The sequence below is a fragment of the Mirounga leonina genome, unplaced genomic scaffold (assembly GCF_011800145.1).
Source record: "Mirounga leonina isolate KUSES-001 unplaced genomic scaffold, KU_Mleo_1.0 Mir_168, whole genome shotgun sequence".
Taxonomy (NCBI): domain Eukaryota; kingdom Metazoa; phylum Chordata; class Mammalia; order Carnivora; family Phocidae; genus Mirounga; species Mirounga leonina.
This window is the reverse complement of record NW_023270426.1, coordinates 63,133,067-63,158,239: the sequence shown is the minus strand read 5'-3', so window position 1 is coordinate 63,158,239 and position 25,173 is coordinate 63,133,067. Positions and strand designations below refer to the sequence as shown.

Here is a 25,173-nt window from a genome sequence, read left to right as displayed (position 1 = left end):
GATTATAAGCCCATTTGGCTATCCACTTGCATAAGTAATACAGAAAAATTAAGTGGATAAAGAATGTTTGTTTAAAGACTGAATGCTCCAGTAGCTTATTTGTTTCCTTCTGGGTGAACGTAATTCTGAAATTAATCATTACAGTCTTTAGGGGAAGTACTCACTTAACAACTTTTCAAGAATATATCTAATGTGTGAAGTGAGATTGCATGTTCCTGGAAAGTTAAGTACCATTTTGAAAGCTGATTTGTGAAAGGCATGGAGATAAAAAGAGTTGGTGAAAAGAATGCCCTGGAAAACTTTTAAACTGCCAATTCCAAGACCCACATCTAGAGAGTTCTCTTCACTAGGCCTGGGATGAGGCCCAGGTATTTGAATTTTTAACAGTAGGTGGGGTAATTCTGCTTCAATTAGTCTTTGACTAGACTTTGAGAAACACTGCAGTAAAGGCAAAGACATGAATTTGATGCTATTTGTTTTCCATTTTCTTTATCTTCTTTGGTCTTTCTCCCTGTCCTCTGTTAGTGATCCCATTCCAGTCCTTAATTTTTTTTCTTTTACCCTTTCTCAAAAAAACATCTCTTCCAGATTTATTAGTCATGTCTTTGCAGATGGTTCTACATAATGATCATAGGGTTCTCTTTTTAATCTAAAAATCTCTAAGCCAAAATGCAGGTACTTAAATCAATTTAGAGGCTGTGGGTGCATTAAAAAATAAGTAAGAAAGAAGAGAGGAAAAGGAATAGAATAGGAAATATCAAAGCAAACATTAAGGGTAAGCAATGTTTCATTAAACTTTTAAGATGGGTGTGTGCACACATATGCATGAGATTAGAATGCACTTTTTAACCTGTGGATCATAGTCCAAAAATTTTGAAAGATACTGTCTGAATCCCAGTCTTTGGAATTTCAGTGTGACATTACGAGCAATATGTTTTTTCATGCATTCCCCTCATGTATTGCCTCCATCTCTATTCTGGACATTTCCATTTGTATAATACACTCAAAATCATCTGTGTGAAATTGCATTTGCAATGCCTTATCACCATTTACCTCCTATATTTTAAAAAAAATCTATTCATAACTGTCATCCAGATTAAAGTTTCAGAATTTCCTTTGTAATAGCTCTTTCTACACAAACTGTCATGTAGCCTCATCTCACTACTGTGTTCTGTCCTTAGGCCCTAACCAGCAAAAAACTTTATGGGGACCATACTAGTAACCCACTCCTCAGCTAGCTTCTTAAAGGCCAGCATGGACATGCCCTGGATGATATCTAGGCACGTGTGTGTGTGTGTGTCTGTGTGTGTGTGCGTGCGTGCACGTGCGTGTGTGTGTGTGTAGCAAAAGCAAGGTTTATTGAGCCATAGCAAAATGGTAGTACAAAGCTCCTGAGGAGGGTGGGGACCCAAGAGGGTTGCCCTACTGGATGATATCTATAACAGCTTTCGGCAAGACTGTTGGAGCCTCTGACAATAAGCATGCCCTGTTCTGTATGATGCCCATCCTTTTTTCTTAGCCACAAGATGAGTTGGGTTTAAAATCCAAGCTTGTTTATGCCTGGGACATGTAATACCTGCCTGGTTTTCTCTCAGCTATAATTGCCTGCTTCATTCAATAATCCCAAGCTATGTATACTCTGGAAAGTCATTTCAAAAGCCACCTTTCCTTTTCTTGTGGCTCATCCTCTTCCTATTCATCATCACCTTCATGTGGATTAATTCACTGTCCTGATTGATCTTCCTACCTCTGTTACCTCAAACCTTCTTAACACTCTGAAAAACATTTATACAACATTAGTTAGGTATTACCTTAGTAAAACAAACACAAAAACAAAAAACTCTGACTCACTGTTTTGTATAGGATAAGATCCAAATATTTTCTTTCTAGAGGAAAAAAAGCCTCAGCATACCTGTCTGGCCATAGCATACCTCTTCAGTTTTTGTTTGTTTTAAGTAAGCTCTAGGCCCAACATTATGCTCAAACTCACAACCTTGAGATCAATAGTTGCATGAATAGTTGCATGAATAGTTGCATGCTGTACTGACTGAGCCAACCAAGTGCCCCATATGTCTTTAGTTTTATCTTCCACTATTTTCATCCATTAGTTTTTTGCTCTGGCTCCCCCAAACAGTTCCATTTATGTTCTAGGCATATTCTCATCATTTTAATTACCAGAGCCAGCTGTTGGTGGTGGTTCAGGAACCTGAAGCAGGTAGCTGTGGCTGGGGTTTAAGAGTGGGATCCCAGTACATACAAAGAAATCTCAAGATGGGGACCTAATTATATACTGGTAATAAGCAAGTTAGTAAGAGCCCAGGTTGTGGAAGAGGATAGAAATAAGCAGGAGCCAAACTCATTATTCACTTCTCAAGTTACTGTCTGAGGCTTCCTATGTCCTCTCTTCACTAGTTGTTGGATCGTTTCCAGAATAGGAGAGGGCTTGAATCTACGTATAGTGAGAGATTAAATGTCTTCAACTGTGGGGCCTGTGAGGCTATGGAGTTTGGAAGATCACTTGGCTCCCACCTTTAGGAATACCTTCACTTCCTTTTTCTGGATGGCTTTACTTCTCTACCTCCATCTGCCTCGAAGGAACTTCCCACTGCAGGATTCTAGGTCATTTGTTACTTGTACCACTCAGTTGACACTAAATTAGTTGATGTCTTATAATATTTTTTGTATTTTTTAAATTTGTTTTTGCTTTTTGTGTAAAAAAGACATGCTCATTATAATAAGTTCAAATAAATAAAGGAAGTTATTAAGAGTGAACATTTCCTTTTTCCCTGTCCCATTTTAGTTCCACTGCCCACAGATTAGCACTAATAGTTTGTTGAGTTTCCTTCCTGATAATTTGGGATGGTTTGTTTGTTTCAAAAGTATTTTACTGTATTATGGTATATAGATCTACAATTAATTTTTTTTTTAATGAAATAAGACAGCTCTCTGGAAATCTTTTCGTTATGCCATACAGAACTAGATTACCATTTTTATGCGTACATAAGATCCATTTTATTTATGTTATATTTTTATTTAAAATATCACATATTCTGATAAATAACCAGCTTGCCCAAGATAGTCTCATTTTCTGCCTTTGTCGTATTTCATCTGGCTTAGCATTTGTCTCAGATTTTTCATTTTTTTGATTTTTATTTTTTTAAAGATATTTATTTATTTATTTGAGTGAAAGAGAGAGAGAGCGTGAGCTAGCATCAGTGGGGGGAAGAAAGAGGGAAAAGCAAACTCCCCTCTAAGGAGGGAGCTGGATGCAGGGCTCAATCCCAGGATCCTGGGATCATGACCTGAGTCGAAGGCAGATGCTTAACCAACTGAGCCACCAGGCGCTCCTCAGATTTTTATTTTTGAATGAAGTATTGCTTAATAGTTGCATATCATTAAACCAAGCTTAGGTTAGATTTTGTACTTCTGCATTCTGACATCATGTCATATGTGAGATGCCAGTGTAGTAAACAGAATTCTCACTTTAACATATGGTTAAATTGGCCATTGCCCATTTCCTTTTTCCAGATCCTTTCCAGAAGTAATAATAGCTAACACATCTTCAAGGGCAGCATGAAGGTATTTGTTTATAAAGTGAATGCACTCTGGCATGAGCACTTAGGTACAGCTAACTTTTTCAGGTCTTGGGTGATGCTGGTGGCAGAACTATTTGATGCTGCTACCTCTGCTCATCACTTAATGCGTCAGCCACTTGTGCTGTGCCCATGCCCTTGCCCTTGGCCTGCACATCACTTCCCAGCCTGTGTTCAGTCTTGCCATAGAATGAATGCAGTCTAAACTCTATTACTACTAAGTCTTTATCATGTATTACACATTTACAACTACTTGTTTATTGTTGGGTAACACACATACACACACACACAGAGCACTGAATATCCTTTGACCTGCTGAAATGAATTAATGTGTAACTCACAATGGGGGCTATAATGACATCACTGATCACATGAAAATAAGAAGACATCTATCTGTTGAAGAATCATCAACATCTCATGCACAGTCATATTTTAAGATTGTGCCTGAAAAAGCTACATATAATACTTAGGTGCAGAAGGTACATTTGTGTACCACTCTGTGAAACTTTACTTTTCACTTAGATCAGGTGGCTGTTATAAATTAATTTCTCTCATTTGCAGTTATGAGTTTTCTTGTTCATATATGAAAGGTGAATCAATAGCTCTTAATGTATTGGCTCCATTAATAGAACTTTATCAACAGTTAAATAATGCCAGTTTTATATCAGTATCCTTGGATACCTCAAATAAAAAAATGAATTAATTCCAGTAATGGTTCAAGTTTCATGTCTAATTCACAGAATCAAAGTAAAGCATTTAGAAGTTCATTCTGTAAAAGATGAAATACTTAGCATTATTGTGAATACTATTATAAATTGAATTCCAAACTGCAACATGATAAAGTTTTTTAGTCTTGGTGATTAAAAACATGTTGTGATGGAGTATAACATCATAAAAATTTTTAAATAGAACCTGTGAAGAGAATTATACTTGAAATATGTTGTGATGACATGGTAATTCGTAATTACACCCCCAAAATTTTCAAAATCTACCAATCTAAATAGGAGATGTTCTTGTCAAAAAGTACAAATATTTATACATACGTAAGATAACCAGCCTTAACTTTTTATGATTAGACTGCTTTTGAAGAAAACAAATAACTTAAGCATGGCAGTATGTACTTTTTCTTTTTGGATATTAGAAATGTTTGAAACCTTGAAGAATTACTGTTTTTTATAAATTGACTTTAAAGTGCCTATTAGGGTATTAAATACTTTTTTTTTTAAGATTTTATTTATTTATTTGAGAGAAAGAGCATGAGACAGTGAGCACAGGCAGAGGAAAAGGGCAGAGGGAGAGGAAGAAGCAGACTCCCCATTGAGCAAAAAGCCCAACATGGGGCTAGATCCCAGGACCCTGGGAACATGACCTGAGCCAAAGGCAGACACTTAACCAACTGAGCCATCCATGTGTCCAGTATTAAATACTCTTGTAAAATTATCCTCTAATTTTTTTGTTGTACTTTCTTCAAAATCGGTTAGAAATCTTTAATGAAAGTGTTCAACAAATGGTGGAGAAAAAAAATCATTTTATGTGAAGCATTTAGGGAACTGAATTATTGAAAACAAAGCTCACATATAGGAAGACCTTGAAATGTATCCCCATGAAATTCAAGGGGAAACTGAACAAATTAAATGATGAGAACTCAAATGGTGTACAAGATTTAGTTGTAGAATTCCATAATTGTGTTTTGAAAGATGTAGACTGGGCGCCTGGGTGGCTCAGTTGGTTAAGCAACTGCCTTCGGCTCAGGTCATGATCCTGGAGTCCCTGGATCGAGTCCTGCATCGGGCTCCCTGCTCAGCAGGGAGTCTGCTTCTCCCTCTGACCCTCCCCCCTCTCATGTGCTCTTTCTCATTCTCTCTCTCTCAAATAAATAAATAAAAAATCTTTAAAATATTTAAAAAAAAAAAGAAAGATGTAGACTTATGAGAAAAATCTTTTTATGGAGCTTATATTTTTAAAAATTGTATAAATTGATATTCTAGTTCAGAGTAAAGTTGAACTGGGAAGTCCCATAATTCTGCAGCATCTAAATTTAGCAAAACATTAAAAAATAATCAAATATTGGTGAGTTTTTTTTTAATTTCAGAAATTTAATTTATGGGTATTTGAGGTTTTTTTTTTTAATTATTGGTCCAAAAAGGCACTCTGCACGGAGACAATAAACCAAAAACTACTAAAGAATGTATTTTATTATTAAAAATTAAAATTGAAGATATTCTTCATTTAGCAAAATTTGCTGTGAACTTAATAAATTCACCAGATAACACCTGAGGAAGACAATATAGGTGTTAGCAATTTAAAATTTACTCACCCTTAGAGTGCTTGGGTGGCTCAGTTAAGTGGCCAACTCTTGGTTTTGGCTAGGTCATGATCTCAGGGTCCTGAGATTGAGCCCGTGTGGGGTTCTGCACTCTGTGGGGAGACTGCTTGAGGATTCTCTCTCTCCCTCTGTCCCTCCCCCCCCACTTGCTTGCTCATGCTCTCTCTCTCAAATAAAGCTTTTTAAAAAAAGGTCAATGTTACCATAAAAAAATTAAGATTTACTAACCTTAAAATGCAATTTGGAAAAATATAAAAATAATACAATCATAAAAAAATGCTTTCCTCAGAAAAATATCTGTGACATGCAACTAAGAAATTCTTTGAAATATAATGAAAATGAGGGGCACCTTGGGTGGCTCAGTCAGTTAAGCCTCCGATTCTTGATTTCCAGTCAGGTTATGATCTCAGGCTAATGGGATCAAGCCCCCAGTTGGGCTTCTTGCTCAGTTGGGAGTCTGCTTGAGAGTCTCTCTCTCTCTACCCGCCTCTGCCCCTCCCCCCAATGTGTGCTCTTTCTCTTTAAATAAATCTTTAAAAAAGTATATGAAAATCATGTGTATATTTTTGATATTGAAATAATATAGGCTTTTTACTTTAATGAGCACAGATATAAGAATTTTTTGAAAGAATGTTATTTTTGAAAATTGTTTTTGAATATTATGTAGGTCCACATATAAAATAAAACTGTTTAATTGGTTAATAAAATTTGAAAAATGGTATAATTTTAGTTACTTTCACTGCCTTTTTTTTTTATTATGTTATGTTAATCACCATACATTACATCATTAGTTTTTGATGTAGTGTTGTTTGCATATAACACCCAGTGCTCCATGCAGTACTCTTTAATACCCATCACCAGGCTAACCCATCCTCCCACCCCTCCCCTCCAGAACCCTCAGTTTGTTTTTGAGTCCTTTTTTATTCTAAAAAACATCCTGGTTTGGGTGATCCCCTCCTTGCCAAATTTCCCTCTACAAATTAACTCCTTCTTCTGATTTTTCTTTCTCTTAAGAATATGACTTTTCTCCCAGTTCTGTGGATTTAAAATCTTGCTATAAACACTGATTCCTGTCTCTGTTTTAAAAAGATCATTCTGGTGGTAGGATAGAAAATGAAGTAGAAGGAGATGATGGACTTTGAATCTACACAGGAGCAGTAGGAAATGGATGGATATGAGAGATAACAGAAAAAACTGATCATTTGGCTATGAGATTAGTGAGAGAATGTTAGAATGTGGAAGATGACTCCCACTCAGTGACATGGATATCTGAATTGATAGTGGTGCTCTTAACTGTCATAGGGACCTCAAGAAAGGAAGGAAGTTTCAGAGGGGAGATGATAAGATTGTCTGGGGACATGTTGAGTTTGAGGTGCCTGTGGAACATCCATGAGAGTTATCCAGTATGGAGCTGGATAGTTAGAACAAGTGCTCCAACACACATGTTGTAGCAGAAGACATGGATGTGGATTAATCTGTCCAGTCCAATGACCAAGAGGAAGAAAAGGGAAGGAGCTGGTAAGGGCAACAGCTGTGGTGTCCAGGATAGAGTTGGGGGAGAAACAGTGCTCTAATAGTCAGTGGATTGGCCTTTGGAGAAGGGAGAGCCCAGAATTAGTGTCAAGTGTAACAGGTTGGAGAGAAGACTTGCCATTTGTGTCTTTGTGAGGTTCTAATAGCTGTAGAAGGAATTTAGGCTTTGCTGAGACAGGAAATGTTCCCAGAAATAGTTTACCATTTGAAACTTTTAGACTTAAATTTAATAAACTTCGAGATATAATAGTCTTTAATATAGTTGTACACTGTAACTTTTATTCTAATACTTTTCTACAAACTTAGTGTCATCATTTCTCTTTGCTACGATTTTTTTTGAAGTTTTACTTTGTACAAGGGCACATTGATTAGTTTAGAGTGGACTTTTTAATATCTTATCAAGAACATCAGTTTTATTAAATAATTTGATACATAGACCTGTTCTAGAAATTTGACTATTCATTGAGTCAGCCCAAAACAATTTAAAAATCTCATTTTATTCTTAGAACCTGTTTCTCAATGGTATACATGGATAAAATTTTAACTTTCTTACATTTCATTTTTACTTACTAGCTTTTTCTTTTTAAAATTATATCAAGAACATATTCTGGGGGTGCCTGTCTGGCTCAGTCAGTGGAGCACATGATCCTTGATCTCAGGGTCGTGAGTTCAAGCCTCACATTGGGTTAATAAATGGAGCCTACTATTAAAAAAAAAAAAAATGTATTCTGTATTCTGTATGTTTAGCCTTTATTTAGTAATTAAACCATCTAATTTAAGTAGTTTTCCTCCTGTAATGTATGCCTTCACATTATGTCTTACATGTTCATTTTGATACTTCAACTTTGGTATATGATTTATCTTTTGTAGAAAAATGCTGGGTTCTTTCATCACAATTACAGTCATTGGTCTGATAATCCTGTGAGTCAATCTACACAAAACAAGAAGCTCATATCAAACTCCTGGCAGGTTTAGTTAAAATTAAAATGCATGCTCAACTGTAGAGATTGTCAAGTGTGGAAATAATATTTGTCCAGCTGGACAGCTTTCTTTTGTAGTTGCTAAATGAAAGTTGAGATTCTGTCTGCTCTTTGAAAGCTTCTGTGTCATGAAGGTAATTTGGACTGTTTGTGGTTTGACAGGAATTATTAAAATCAGATGAAGTGAAGGGAAGCAAGTGTGAGAAAGCAAAATTGACACTGACACTCTATTATTTGCAGCTTGGATCATGATGACTATGTTGATATGATAGGTTCACTGTTGAGATATGTTAAGCAGCAAATAAAGTAAAAAGCAAGTATAGTGATGGATTTTCAGATTTAACATGAAGAAATCCTATATTTATTTTCACCGATTGCCTTTTATATAGATTTTCAGGTCATTTGATATGAATTTGCTTTAACCAACAACAAATTTTCCTTCTATTAAACTATAGAATTAAAAAATATACTGCAAAGGCAATAAAACAAGATTAAATATTAGAGAAATAGATCACATGATTAATAGAATTTTAAAATTAGAAGAGTCCCTAAAGATAATTTTTATCTAATTTCCTTTTTTTGTAAATGGAAACTGGAAAGAGTTTTAAGGTACCACGTTTAAATTTTATTCGATAGCTTAAATGTTAAACCTTGGTATTTCACTAGTATATTTTCTTACCTCTTCACAATTTTTTAAAAAATGGCTTAAGTTCTTAAGAAGCATTTAAAAATGGTTTAAGCTACAATTGTAGATAACTTTTTTGTTTAAAGATCTTAAATTACGTTATATGTGGCCTATAAATAATACTGTGGACACTGATGAAGTAAATAGCTTCCATAAATATGATTTTCTACTGAAAACATCCTTAATAGAGGGAGTTACAGCTAGGATGCTATTTCAAGTTGTTAATCAAGGACCGTTATGGTAAAAAATATAATTAAATATGAAGAACTATATATATATATATAAAGCAAAGATAAAAAGCCTGGAGTTGTCCTACGCATTGTGGAAAACCTTCAGTGGTATTTAAGCAGGGTAGCGAATGATCTGATTTCGTTTATAAAAGAAGAAATTTAATGCTAATATGCAAGTTTGATACAAACTCAGTGTCCTACAGTTCAGTTTAATTCAATTCTGACACTACCTATAGTTAGCACAGACTCCACACGTTAATGGCTCAGTCCCACAAGACTGCACCCACGTTAGATGAGAGCCTCAAAAGACATCTCCAGGGGATGTCTACTTGTGCCCAGCTGACTACATATTTGAGGGTTCCCACAACCCCCTAGTCAGGTTCAGTAAGTCATTAGAATGACTCATAGGAAAGTGTTGTAGTTCTGATTACAGCATTTTTAGAAAGGATACAACTCAGGAATGGCCAAATGGAAGAGATTCATAGGACAAAGTAATGTGGGAGGTAGAGGGAGACAAGGAGGAAGAACCAAAATGTATTTCTTACTAAACCACAAGGTGTGAGTCTTGGAGGCCAGATAGGAGGTTTTTCCATTTTTTTTCAGAAAGATATAATGTCAGATTTAAGACACTGGAAGCACACAGAGGAAGAAGTCAAATTTGAGAGCATTTGGTTACCATTTAATATATTAGGGAAGAGAAAGGGTCAAAGAATTTGGTGATCATTTAAGACAATGGTCAGCAAACTTTCTCTTAAGGGCCGGATAGTAAATATTTTAGAATTTATGGACTACACATGTCCACTGTGGCTTATTCTTTTTGTTTCTTTTTAATTTTACAACTCTTTAGAAATGTAAAGACCATTCATAGTTTGCTGGCCATAGAAAACACAGACTGTGCTATAGTTGACTGACACCTGATTTAAGTTATTAGAGCAAGGAAAGGAGAGAGATTAGGGAGGTGGTGACCCTGTAATATAGGAAGAGAAGCCAGTTTAAGGAAAAGATTTTGAATTAAATTTTGGACATGTTGAGTTCAAGGGACCTTTGAAACAGCAATGTGGAATTGCCTAGTAAATGTTTGGAATTATGTGTTGAGGTTTTGGAGGAAGAACTAGGTTAGAGATACAGACTTTAAGTTTTCATCATAGAGATAATAGATGGATGAGACTAATCATTGAAAAGCATGTAGAATAAGAAGAATTCCAGCCTGAAATGGACTGGAAGAGAAAGGGAGGGAAACTTTCTATATTTCCTTTCCCAAGTCAGGCAAGGGGAGTAGAGAGATATGGAAAGACTACAACCTGAAAACTAATAGGAATAGATTTTTTTGAGATTTGAAGAGGATGAAATCCAAATGAATAAAAGTAAAACAATTTCTAAAAGTTAAAATACTTTAGAAAAAAACAACAAAATCTAATCTGGTAAAATTATATAAAAAGCAGCAGTAGCTTTGAATGAAGAATGTTTAGGGAAAGTAGTTAAAATGAGAAGCAGATTCTAGAGAGAACTCTCTGAATATCACACAAAACTAGTCTGGTTAATTTAAGCAAAGAAAAAAACAGTGGCTCTTGTTCAGTGGAACAGGGAGAAGATTTATTGTGTGTCTCTGACAAAATCAAACCAAAACAAACCCAAAAACAACTATATGAACTTTTAGTCTCAGAAGGAAGGGAAGTGGGCCTTATAGGGCCTCAGGAAAAAATCCATGCACCTTCTCTTGAATTTAACTGTATTTAACTTGGTTGGTATACCACTAAGTGGTTCCCTATCCCAGCTTTCATTCCAAGTTTCAGGATTTCTTTGCATCTGTTGGTTCAGTTTGGGTGAGATGTCTAATCTTGGATATTTAGTTATGACAGGAAAGCTGGGTCCTCTAGCATAGAAACTGACATTGTCAAGGATTTAAGAATTTAATTCCCTACATTGTCTATCAGATTAAAAAAGAGAAATTAGAGCTGGACAGCTACCTAAATTGGGAACTCCTACCAGGAACCTGTGAATAAATGTGTAAGGGACAAGAAAGGTACTAGGAAGCTGTACTACTTAGGAAGATTGGCAAGAGAGGAGACGTCAAGGAAGGAGTAGCTGTCTGTACCAAATAGTGCAAAGATTAAGTATGATAGGAATTGAAAAATATTTTGTCACTTTCAGTGCAAAAATAGAGGCAGAAACCAGATTGCTCTGAATTCAGAAGTGAATGAGAGAGGAGATAAAAGATGAGGAAATATTGGACTACTGTTTGCAGGTGTTGGGCTATGAATAGAAGGAGGTTCTAGGGAGGGTTTTTTTGGTTTCTAAAAAGCAAGAAACAAACATGTTTATAGTCAGATGAAAGGTATATTAATGATACAGAACTAGTTAGTGATAATATACTATTAATACTATTAACTTAATATTATTAACAGCATTTTAGGAGAAATTCTTAAATCCTTGGAACATACTTTAAGACCCACATTCTTTAGAAGCACCAATTTAGATACAGAGTGCATACTAAGTTTAAATCATTCTTACCTAGTTATTAAAAGAAAATTCCTTAAAAATGTAATCAACACATCTTACAAGCTATGTTTGTTATTCCTAGTTGATAGGCAATACAATTGCCTTTTTAAAGTACTCCATAACTTAAACTTTCTACTGTACTACTTTCCAAATTAATAAGGTATTTACTGTACCTGAAAATTCATTATCCCATGTTAATCCTTAACCCCATGATTTGTGACTATCTTTAGGTCTAATCTAAAAATATATAATAATTTTATGACTTTTAAATCATGTAAAATATAGAGTGCTAAGTTATAAAAGAATATGGAAATTAAAATTTGTTTCCACATTATCTTTGTTTCAGTGTTGTATTAAAGCAAGAGATGGCTAGGATTGCATATTGAAGATTATAGAGTTAATAAAATAAAAATATTTTCTAGAAAGAGAAGTGCATTGAAGAATAAAGCAGCGTCAGATTTGGTGGGTAAAACATATGACAGTTAATTCTGTTTGCTTGTCAAGCTACAATAGTGTATTCTGACTGATCCTGTCAATTTCTACCTCATACATGCACATATTTAAATTACTAATAGAGGAGTTACAAAGGGGATTTTAATAGCCATAACATGTTAATATGCTTACTTATTGGATATATATTAATATTCCCACTCATACCATTAAAATAATCAAAATTTCTGCAATTGTTAATAGAAAGCATAGCAGTCTGTGATAGGAATCCTAATACATACATGAGAGTTGAGAAAATAAAGAATAGAATGTCAAGTTCTATATTTCCTAATATAGGACTTTAATGCATAAGGTATTTTATTTTATTTTATTTTATTTTTTTAAAGATTTTATTTATTTATTTGACAGAGAGAGACAGTGAGAGAGGGAACACAAGCGGGGGGAGTGGGAGAGGGAGAAGCAGGCTTCCTGCTGAGCAGAGAGCCCGACGGGGGACTCGATCCCAGGACCCTGGGATCATGACCTGAGCCGAAGGCAGACGCTTAATGACTGAGCCACCCAGGGGCCCCTAATGCATAAGGTATTTTAAATGACTGTCAACAAATTGAGATCCATTTGGGTTGTTTCTCAGTGTTTGGAAAGGCTAAAGCATTGAAATTTCAACTTCAGTGATTGATGAAAAGAAAGAAATTTCTGGTGACTTTGAAATATCACAGGGGGAAGATCTAGCCTTAAAAAAATTTATTTTTGAAAATTGGTTTCATAATGAAGGAAATTTATAATGGTTCTAGGGAAAGCTATCAAATACATATGGTAGTAAATAAGTCAATATGTATAAGACGTAAAATAATGTTTTTTTTGTTTTGCTTTTTTTTAAGTACAAGTCTATACAGGGAGGCAGTTTATAGCATTGGGATTAAGGATAGCCACTGAAGCAGCTGGAATCCCAGCTTTGCCACTTCCTATGCAAGTGATCTTGGGCAACTCAAAAACCTCTCTGTGCCTCAGTTTCTACATCTTTAATGTGGAGAATATAATAGTATCTATCCCATAGGATTATGGTAAGAATTAAAAGAGTTCATGCATATAAAGTACTTAGAATAATCAGTGGTCCATAAAATGCTGTATAAAAGTTAGCTGTAATTATTAAAATTACTATTTAGCCACCATACCTTTAATCCATGTCTGAATAAATGAATACACTGAACTAAATAAAATTTTCAAGATTTGGGGAAAGTTATGATACTGATTTTTAGTAAAGTTATATTTATGATATTGGTAAGACTTTGTGAGTGATCCAGGCGAACTACTTTGTGACTAGGTATGGATGGAAAAGTAAAAATGAGCCAGACTGGGAACAAAAAGCTGGTCAAAATTTATTTTCACTCTGCTTTTTTTTTCAAACCAGTGACTCAAACCAAACCAGCAATACAACAAATAATACAAAGAGGGCGCCTGGGTGGCTCAGTCGGTTAAGCGACTGCCTTCGGCTCAGGTCATGATCCCAGGGTCCTGGGATCAAGTCCCACATCGGGCTCCCTGCTCTGCGGGGAGCCTGCTTCTCCTTCTCCCCCTCCCCCTGCTGGTGTTCCCTCTCTTGCTGTGTCTCTCTCTGTCAAATAAATAAATAAAATCTTTAAAAAAAAAATACAAAGAATATAAAGAATACAAAGAATAGGGGCGCCTGGGTGGCTCAGTCGTTGGGCGTCTGCCTTCGGCTCAGGTCACGATCCCGGGGTCCTGGGATCGAGCCCCGCATCGGGCTCCCAGCTCCGCAGGAAGCCTGCTTCTCCCTCTCCTACTCTCCCTGCTTGTGTTCCCTCTCTCACTGTGTCTCTCTCTGTCAAATAAATAAAATCTTTAAAAAAAAAAAAAAAAGAATACAAAGAATAATGGGTCAGGGATACATGATGTTTGAGAAGGTATGATTCCCTAATGTCACCCTGTTCCTTGTGGAGGCATAATACCCAAAGTCAGTTGGTTTCATGCATCTTTTGTTGAGTGAAGAGTATGCCAAGTCAGAGGAGCCCAGAAACATGGGCTAGCTGCTTCTTAGAATATTTTAGAAAGCTGGGGGGTTGGGGACGAAACAGTATGGGCATCCACCTATTACCATAAAAGAATATCTTGCTACCTCACATTTCCTCTTTTCACATGTTATTTCTTACTAAGCTATCGATTCAATTTTCATGTAACAGTCCTGGGGAAGGGAAAAGGAAATAATTAAAAATGGCTCTGAGTGTATGATACAGGAAGAATGATGGTATTAATGAGTGAAATAGTCCATTGGAAAAGTTAATTTGGGGGGAGAGCGTTTCAGAAATATGTCCTCCTCCTACCATTCCTTATAGAATACAGCAAATTTATAGCTAGAAGAAACCTCAGAGCCTAATAAATCCATCCATCTTATTTTGTAAATGAGGAATGTGAGCTCTGTCCCTCTTGAGAGATCAAGTGACTTACTCAAAGTCACATTAACAGAACTAGGATCAGAACTCAAATCTATTGATTCTTGATTCAATGGTGTTTAGAGTTAAATGTGTTTTAGTATAGTGGAACATTTTGAAACTTGTTTAGTTAAATGTGAAACATAAATTTTTAATCAGAACATTTCTTTGCCATGCTCATTAAAAGTGTTTATTTTAGGCTAAACAGTAGGACTTCAGGTAAACTAGAGCTGGTGGACACATTAAGTCCACAGTTGTGCGTAGGTCTGAAAAGGCATGGGACCTTCCTCTCTGGGCTTTTCCACAGAGAAGTCACGTGGTCCTAATGTTTCCCTTTAACTCATTTGCAGTGTAGATTTTTTCCCAATGGTTGGTCTTTATGTCTTTTTTCACTTTTTAAAAGTATATAGATGATTATGAGAAAGCATGCATTTGGTTGGTTATAAGAAAAATGGCACTCTGGATTTTTATTATTGAAGAAACGGAAAAAAAGATAAAATCAGGATTCTAATCATTATATGTGTTTAAATAATGAAAAAGAGACCCTAGGTTAGAAAGGTATCTTTTTAAAATATGTTAAAAGACAAGTGAGATTCCAAAATTACTTTTGTGGGCTTTCTTTTGATCACATGAGGTTTGACTTTTTTTTACTGCTTTATTTTAGTGTTTCTGGCCGTGCTTATGATATGTACATATTTTATTATAGTCACTGTTCTTAAGAATTTATAACTCAACTCTTACAATTTGCCTGTGGCTGAAATTTGATCTATAAATATTTGGCTTAGATACAATTCTTCAAACATTACTCATTTTTAAAAGGCAATAATTAATATTAGATTGGCTGTTAATACTTGTTTGAAATATTAAGCACTGTTTTTTTAATCTTATACCAAAAATGATCAGAAACATTACAGAGGAATGAATATTTAAAAATAGTACTATGGAATGACAGTTTCAAAAACAAAGTTACTCTACTTTAAAAAGTTTCAACTCCCATTTTTGGTTGATCATAGATTAGGATAAGAGACTTCATTATGTCAAATGATGATTACCTCCCTGGTGACAACAGTTTAATAGGTAGTAGTACAGAAACATAAGCAGAATGTGAAGCTCTATCTTGACACAACTTCACAGCCACCTCCTTTTCCCCCTAAATTTTTTAAAGGTTTTTCTGTGTTTCTGAAATACCACTGAGGTATTTGTCAAATTATGTTAGTCCCTTAATAATTCACTTTTTTGTTGTTAAGGTCATAGTTATTTTTACTTAGAGAATAACAGTGCTCTTTCTATTGGCTCCTTTTCATACTGTCTTATTTTTTTTTTTTACGGTCTCTACTCCTTTAGAGGAAAGACTATCCAATCTCCCTCTTCTTCTCCTTCTCGTTCTCCCTCCCTGTCCTCCTCATGATGCCCAGGCACAGTGTCACACTGTGGGCCCATGGAGTGCATGGAAGGAAGTGAGAGGACTAGTGCCTATCCTCATACCCATTCAATGTGTGCTTCTTTGTCACCACAGTCCTACAGGGATCACTGCCATTCTGTTCTGTCATTCAAGTTTAAACTTTTACATTCAAACTTGAGCATCACTTACCACAGTCTACTCTGTCCTTTTAATTTATTTCTCATGTTGGTCCTATGAATCTCTCTTCATTCTGGTTAATTTCCTCATCCTATTCTATTTTGCCCATGAAGTTTTCTCTTATGCTATCACACAGCATCTTAAACTTGCTGCCTCTTTACCTCTTTATTTTTCTATTGTCCTTCATCATCTTGGAACGGTATCTTAAATACAGAAGCATCACAGATGGATGCTAATCATGTGAAAGCTCTGAACCATCATTATTCTGGTACCCTGTTGTTATCAAATGGCATTCCCTTAATGTATTCTTTGTACTTATTGATTAACTTCTCTACTGAGGTTAGATACAGAAAAATCTCACAACTATATATATTGGATATCCTTCAAAATCATGTCCCGAACCCCATCTGAATGCTTAACATGTTTCAGTCCATTATTGTTTTACTCCACTCATTTCAATGAAAGATACAACACATATTTAATGCCACAATACACAGAACCACAGATTTCTTTTAACAGCACTTGCAAGCACAAAAACCACAAAATAATACAAAAAGTTTGGTGAAATGTTCAGTTAGTCAGGAGATATTTAGGAATTATATCAGTTTTGAGTTAGATTTTGAGAGGAATGATAAACACGAATTGGCAAGAGAGTGTTAAGATTGGAAGATGTTTCAAATGAAGACAGATAGAAAATGTAAAATAAAAGATCAAAAGCTCCTTGAGAGCAGGCATAATTTCTTTTTTAAGTATTTTTCCTAATTACGTATGTTTAAAAAAGAAAACCACAGGCCCAAAAAGGTGTCACTCAGACGAAATTCCCAAACTGGAGTTTAATACCCAATCTAACTGCAATTTCAGCTTCCACCAGAAATGTGTCCTTAACTGGTCAATCAGGAAATTTTTCTTTCCATCAGTGCCAATAAGTCCCGTCACTTGTGTCCTCTCCATCCCCTAAAGAAAGATGAGGTAATCTGCATAATAAGACCCCTTATATTTCCTCTAGAAAACAGCCTTGTCTGGAACAATCCTTTTCTTTTACTAATTACTCTTATGCCCCTACCGTGTTCAATAAAATCCTTTCATATTGTACAACTCCTGGAGTGCTTCTCTATTTGCTGGAGGAGGTGCTGCCGATTCATAAATAGTTTAGCAAAGCCAATTAGATCTTCAAATTTACTTGGTTGAATTTTGCTTTTTAATGTGTAAAAATTAGTACTTACTGGCAAAATATAGGAAAGCACTAAGTACAAAGAAGAAAATAAATATCAACTGTAGTCTAAATATCCAGGGATAACCATTTTAACATTTTGGTTAATATTTCTACAAAACTGTATTTTGTATGCAGTAAGTGATTCATTTCTCAGGAGACAGACACCCTTAAATTTTAGAACCAAATAAACCCAGTTCAAATTCTACTCTTAACACCAGGTAGCAGCTATGGAACATGTGCATGTTAGTTAATCTCTGGGCCCACCTTACTTCCACTATAAATGAGGATAATAACTATTTTATAGAGTTATTAGGATTAAGGAAGATGATGTAATTGGTTTGTACATAGTAGATACATAACAAGTCATATTGTTATTTTGCTGTATATTTAAGCTGACTTCTATACCTATTTTCTTATGTTTTGAATATATAGAATCTGAACTAATGAGGCTTTATAGTATTGACAAATTAAGACAAGTCTGAACAGAGTATTGATATAAAACTGGTTTTATTAGACAGGCAAGCTACAAAGTATTTACTAAGTTTGAGCTTTCTTTTTTTATTATTATTATTATGTTAAGTTTGAGCTTTCTACAAAACCCTTAGCCAATCAAATTTTTTCATTACGAAAGTGACATTTTATTTTCTTGCAACAATTGTTGAATGGCTCATCATCTGAACTACCCCAAATGATTCAAAAACATGCAAATACAGAAGCTGAATTCATTATTAGTAATACTGACCATTGGATTTAATATAAAGGAAATACACTGATAATAGCTATAACTAGTTGAGCTGCTAGGGAGACAAGAGAATCTCAAACTCATTGGTTGTATGGAAGTATTGAAGTTTTGGTGCCCTAAAGATGTATAACTTCTGATGGCTATACAGTGTTCTACCATTTAGCTTATAAGTTTTTGGCTATTTTTTAGCCTGATTTCAAACTAGTATTTATTATGACACATTATAAGTAAATATTTGTTGACAAACGAGAAATTACACCTTTTGCTGCAAAATATTTTGAAAGGATATAAGTGTATGAAAATTTTGGTATTTTAAAATGACATATCTGTGATTATTCTGTATTTGAAATTGAGTTTATAAATGACAAACCTTGTGATGCCATAGACTTTTTTTTTTTAACAACTGATAATCAATTTATTAAAAAGGTTGATTTAAGCATCTGCAATGGTGACTTCAACCTCAACTCCTGGCTCAATACTGATGGAAGTAATCTGCTTAACAATCTCAGAAGGACTGTGCAAATCATTGAGTCGCTTGTGGATCCTCATCTGAAAACGATCCCAGGTCTTAGAACCTTCACCACAAGGAGTTTTTCTTTTCTTTTCTTTTTTTTTTAAGATTTTATTTATTTGACAGAGACATAGCGAGAGAGGGAACACAAGCAGGCGGAGTGGGAGAGGGAGAAGCAGGCTTCCCGCGGAGCAGGGAGCCCGATGCGGGGCTCGATCCCAGGACCCTGGGATCATGACCTGAGCCGAAGGCAGACGCCTAACGACTGAGCCACCCAGGCGCCCCAAGGAGTTTTTCTTGTAGTGATTCTCAGAGTCTTGGTAGGCATCCGAACTGGTCCTTTCACTTGAGATTCTTTTCCTTTGCGCCTCTGATCAAGTCAGCACATACCTTTTCCAAAGCTTTTACGTTGCGGCTGGTGAGAGTAATTCTGATTCGGTGAATCGCCACCTCCGGTTCCACGCGTGTCTTTCCGGTGTCTCCAAAAGCCATGGCTGCGGCGCGGCTTCCTGGCCGACTTGTTCTCGGTGAGAGCGAACGGCGCTGAGTCAGGAGCGGGAGCGGGGCGTCCAAACCTCCGCTGTGGCTACGACCGCGTCTTCCTCAAAGAGCGCCATAGACTTGTATATTAAAATGTTTTAGTTGTCTTCAGCTATTTCGATATAGAAGCGTCTGCAAAACTTTTTGGACAATTTTTCATGTATTTATCCAAACTAAAAGCACATTCCCCAAGCCTTTTTCTTGTTAATATTTATTTCATGTATATTTTTTATAATGTAATGTTTAAATTTCTAATTCATTTATGCCATCAGTCATTACATACTTTATAAGCACTATTTTGTATCCAAAAATAACATACCCCTAAATAAAATGGTTCACATTCTGCCCCATCTCCTTCACTTTCAGTCTGTCCCGTTGCCCTGCTTTACTTGTGCTCATAGCGCTTCTTACCATGTGATCTTTTATAAAGTATACCTGCTTATGTGTTCTTAAAACAGATAAAAACTCCATGAAGGCAGGGACTTTGACTTGTTGCAACTATATCCCCGGCTTCAACAGCAGTGCCTTTTAGATATCAAACATTCAACAGTATATATGGACTGACTGAATGAATGATCTGATAGTAGGAAAATGCATATCTCTCTATGAAGAGTAGCATATGTAAGTTTTAGTCAGTTATAGGTATGTAGGTTTACAGGGGTGATAGAGGAACTCAAGGAAAATTTTGCCTTCTTCACATATAAATAGGGCTAGCAGATGACACTTAAAATTCAGAGGTTAGGATTTCCAGATCAGTCAGTATTTGACAAGAGTGGAGGGAGGGAGTTTAATTCTTGCTGCCACCACCCTTGTTCACAGTGGTCTAGGAGACTTTGTGATTTCCTTTGGAGCTCTTGGTTACAGGGAGGATGCTTAAGTACTCTGAGGGGTGCTGTTTTGTTGAGCTTTCAAACCATAGAGAGGTGTGAAAATTAGGTCACACCTCATGAAAATTAAATAACAAAACATTCTATCTAGTTTAATAGTACCCTAGTTTTCCTACTGCTATATTTCTTTTTACCTATAAGTGGAAATTTCTATTTTTGGTTTAATATCACAACTGGAGAGTATTTTTCCTTTATTTTGGAGAAACTGACATGTTTTTTATTCTTATTCCTCAGAATGGATTGTGGAGATGAATATTCCCATAATTCTTTTGACCTACATTGTCTGTTAAATTCTTTTCCTGGAGACTTGGAATTTAAGCAGATCTTCAGTGACATTGATGAAAAGTTAGAACAAAATGCTACAAGGTAAATATTGCTAATTACTTAAAATAAGTTGGTTTCATGTTTCATTCACACATACTTTACCTGGTCTAGTTTTAGTGTTAACTCCTGAAAAAAATTGATGAGACCCTTCCCCGTTGAATTTAACATGATTTTGTTTATCTGATTAGTACTTTATTTTTTTTAAAGATTTTATTTATTTGAGAGAGAGAGAGTGCACACACACATGAGGGGGAGGGGCAGAGAGAGAAGCAGACTCCCTGCTGAGCAGGGAGCCCAGCTTGATGATCCAGGACCCTGGGATCACAACCTGAGCCAAAGGCAGACATATGCTTAACCAACTGAACCACCTAGGTGCCCCTGATTAGTACTTTAAATAAGACTCGAAAATTTAGGCACTGCTTTCAAATAGGTAAAAAAGTTTATTGAATTTCTATTAATTTCTTAGTTTGCCAATATTGATGGCCTGAATTTTCATTAATATGCTTAGCATTACACATCCTCACTTGATAGATAAGCATAGAAATTAAAAATTTGAAATTAAGGTAATAAAATGGTATAAGCGTAAGGCCATGGATTGCTTGAGTTGTTGAAAACAGAACATGAAAAATATATTATTTTTATGTAATGTTTGTCATTGTAAGTCTCCTTTACACTTGGAAGGCTGGAGACTCCATAGAGAGTTGCTATGCAAGGTTAGTCTTCATCACCTACTCCAAAATTAGTGCTACCAAACCCTAAGGGTGGCAAGGACAGCTAAGGAGTTTGCCATTAATATGTTTTTTGACAGAAGGGCCTTTGTCTTTATATGTTTGTGGATCTTAGAGTCAATCAGTTCACGTATTTGAATCCTTTTAGTTGAGGGTTCTAATAATTCACCTCATGTAGGTTATAAATATGCAGACTGCAGTAAAAATTTCTAATGTAGAATGATACATAGTATTTTCATTTTTAAATTTTAAGGTATAGTTATACTGAATTGTCAAAGAAACCAAACCAAGCAAGTGGGACTTCTTTTCCCTCATGTTTTATATAAGAATGCAGTCAATTTTTTGTCATAACAAAGGGCATAAATAACTTAAATTCAAAAGAAAGCATAATGTTGGGGAATTATAATTAAAAACAAAATCTCCCATCCCCACATTCTCTCCACAAAGGCAGAAGAGAACAAAAACACTTCTATTATTCAACAGGCATTAAACTAGAGTGCAATGCATATCACAGGCATTCTGCTAAGAGAATGCAAAGACAGAGCTAGGAATCTCACCCCTTTATGTAACCTAGTAGATACGACTCATTACAAACATGTTTTCAAGATAAGTGATACCTCGTCTTCACGTGGAGGATTTGGCAGCACATTTCCACGCATAGTTCATCATAACTTCACCTGTGTTAAAGGATACCTGTGTTAGCTAATTGGTTTTATCCTGAGGAGAAACACACTTCTCGTATCTTTGTGACAAGGTGTGATTTTGCAGATTGGAACAAAGTGCATATACTGAAGTTAGGCTCCTAATCTTGGGCAGGAAATTCGGAGCCAAGGAGCCATCTTCCTTGCTTGTTTGCATTTTGAAAAGATGGCTTTCAGGTTCTTGAGAAAGATAGTCCTGGCTGAGAAAGCTGACAAAAGGTCTATCTAGTCTTTTAAGGGACACATTTCATGGAGTTGAAAAAATTCTTTTTTTTTTTTTTAAAGATTTTATTTATTTATTTGAGAGAGAGAGGATGAGAGACAGAGAGCATGAGAGGGAGGAGGGCCTGCCGAGCAGGGAGCCCGATGCGGAACTTGATCCTGGGACTCCAGGATCATGACCTGAGCCCAAGGCAGTCGCTTAACCAACTGAGCCACCCAGCCGCCCCGAAAAAATTCTTAAAATTACAAATTTCTAAGATACTTTTAAGAAAAAGGAAGAGAGGGAAATCTGTTCCCTTATTTTCAGCAGGGAGAATTAAGCCTCTTATTTTGAATTTGCATTTGCATTGCCCATGTATGTATGCATGCGCACGCACACACGTATATATGTATGCACGCGCATACACACATGCATATACATATACATATGTATATGTGTTTATATGTTTTTTTTTTTTAAAGATTTTATTTATTCATGAGCGATAGAGAGGCAGAGGCAGAGGGAGAAGCAGGCTCCCCGCGGAGCAGGGAGCCCAATGCGGGACTCGATCCCAGGACCCTGGGATCATGACCTGAGCCGAAGGCAGATGCTTAACCGACTGAGCCACCCAGGCGTCCCTATATGTTTTTTTAAAGATAGCATATATAATGTAATTTAACCATACTATAGCCTATGTATTATAATTTATGTGTAAATATAAAATAACCGTATTAAACTTTAATGTAATTGCATATTTAGATAGTTTATATATTAATATATTTTATGGCGCAATTTTTAACCCAAAGAAACTTTTAAATGAAAATAATACTAGCTTAAATATATTTATAAGTCATTTATCTAAATTCCAGAGATGGTTATATTAAAACAAATTTTAAATATTTTTTAAGAGGTAACCTGTCTTCGTAATAGCATTTAGGTTTTTTCAAAACAAAACAAATCACTGAACTCTGATGCTTTTGTTATAGACTGCTTCATTTTTATTTGCTAAACCATCTGTAGTTAATTTCCTGCCCTACCTGATCAATAAGAAATCATGCTTAGAAATAAAATAGTGATTAAAATATTGTATTTTGCATTCATAAGTTGTTTTTTGGGTCAAAACTCAGATGTTATTAAAAAGAAAATATAACCTGGAATATAAGGATATAATTTTTAAATTAAAAATATTTTATTGCCCATATATTAAAACAAACCTAGAACAGAACCACCTCAAGTGACCATTGATCTTCACAAGGGATAAAATAAGGGAGTAGCTATATGTGCTGTATGCTACATTTAGAATAAAGTCTATTTTTCATCAAATTCAATTATGTTTTTATTATACCCTAGAGAATAAATATAATAGTAGAGGGTATATATATTTTTAAGAATAAAATACTGAATAATAACCATGGTTCAGAAGAATGTAAATCATTTATGCACTCATTTATTGCCTTCTAACAGAATAGCTTTTAGAAAATTGTATGTCATGACGAATCAGTTATGCCACACTTACACTGCAGTAGTTGAATTACCCTTGGCATTTTTGTATTCTAACAGTTCTATTTATCTCTCAATGCTGTACATTGAATAAGTAATGAACATCTGTATGATATGGGTTTACCAGATACTTTTTAAAGGAAAGAACATTAGTAATTCATTTTTAAATAGAGTGTTTTTCCTTACCCTTGAATTTTTAAAGTTGTATTTCTAGTAGTGACCCTGGATTCTAAGTGTAAATTCCTTCCCTCTTCTTAATATCATCGGTTTTATGGGCCACAGGCTCTTTTGCTTCCCCAAAGCAGTGATTCACCACAATGGAGTAGAGTGCCCAGAGGTCAGTGAACCTTCCCCTGCCCTTCAACAGAGGCTGTCCTTCTCTCAGACCATTTTCCCTTTAACATCGTCATTTCCATTCAAGTCAGAGCCAGGTGACTCTTAGGTCTGACCATGGAACTCAGTGATGGCGAATCATTTACTTTTAATACTTATAAGAATTGGTAACAGGAAGGTAAATAACCTGTCAAAGAGGAATACTGTGTATGTTGTAGCCACAGACTCAGCTTAGTTCAGTAACTGAAAACTGCACATGGCATTGAAATCTATTTTGAGCTAAATGGAACTTAATTGTTGAACAAGATACTGAGGTGTCTAAGTTTTATGGGGATCACTATATGACATAGGATGATTTTCTCCTCTTAATGTTAGTTAGATAAAATTGTATCATTAAGTTTGTTTTACCTTTCTGTTTTCTAAAGTTTATTTTTTTTTAAGATTTTATTTCTTTATTTGAAAAATAGAAGGAGCACAAGCCAGGGGAGGAGCAGGGACAGAGGCAGAGGGAGAAGCAGCCTCCGCTCTGAGCAGGGAGCCCGGGACCATAACCTGAGCTGAAGGCAGACCCTTAACCAACCGAGCCACCCAGGCACCCCTCTGGTTTCTAAATATAGACAGTCTTTGGGTGTCCCTCAAGACCTAAGTTTTGCTGGTACTGGTACAGGATTACTACTTTTTTTTTTTTGTAAACTAAAGGAAGAACAAGAAGTGTTATCATGGATAATATTTTTTTTTAATCCAGGAGATGGGGGCAAGGGTGGGAGGCATTAACTTTAAATTGTCACAGAACATTGGATACGTGGTATCTATAAATTTAATTGTGCTTATTTACAGAAGATACATATTCCATAGATTACATTTACTTTTTACATAATGCTTATTTTTGTGTGTGTTTATATATGAAATTTGGGAGGGGAGTTTTCTACATGATGGCCTAAAGTTGCCAAAAGAAATCTTCAAGTAGGCTATTAACTTAGGGCTTCTCATGGTAGAACCACAAATCTGCCAGTGGACATACACATTCGCATTAATATATTTTATGGCCATAGCAAATTATATAAAATGAAAATTTGTCATTTCAGACTGTACTGAGTATGATTACTTCTGGCAGCATTTTGGCACTTATTTAGTAATAACAAGAGGATGCAAATTAATACTTTTTTAACT

The 25,173-nt window shown here is 35.5% G+C and overlaps 1 protein-coding gene and 1 pseudogene across 2 annotated transcripts in view; one reads left to right on the top strand and one right to left on the bottom strand.

The window, feature by feature from the left end:
- Positions 1 to 25,173, top strand: part of KIAA0825 (KIAA0825 ortholog) — a 399,584-nt gene that overhangs the window by 29,203 nt on the left and 345,208 nt on the right. For both annotated transcript variants that reach the window (XM_035014870.1, XM_035014869.1), the window contains exon 3: positions 20,450 to 20,581. In XM_035014870.1, the coding sequence (XP_034870761.1) occupies positions 20,451 to 20,581 (131 nt within the window). In that variant the 5' untranslated portion in view covers position 20,450. The remainder of the gene's footprint in view (positions 1 to 20,449; positions 20,582 to 25,173) is intronic.
- On the bottom strand, positions 18,665 to 19,280 carry LOC118017008 (annotated as a pseudogene).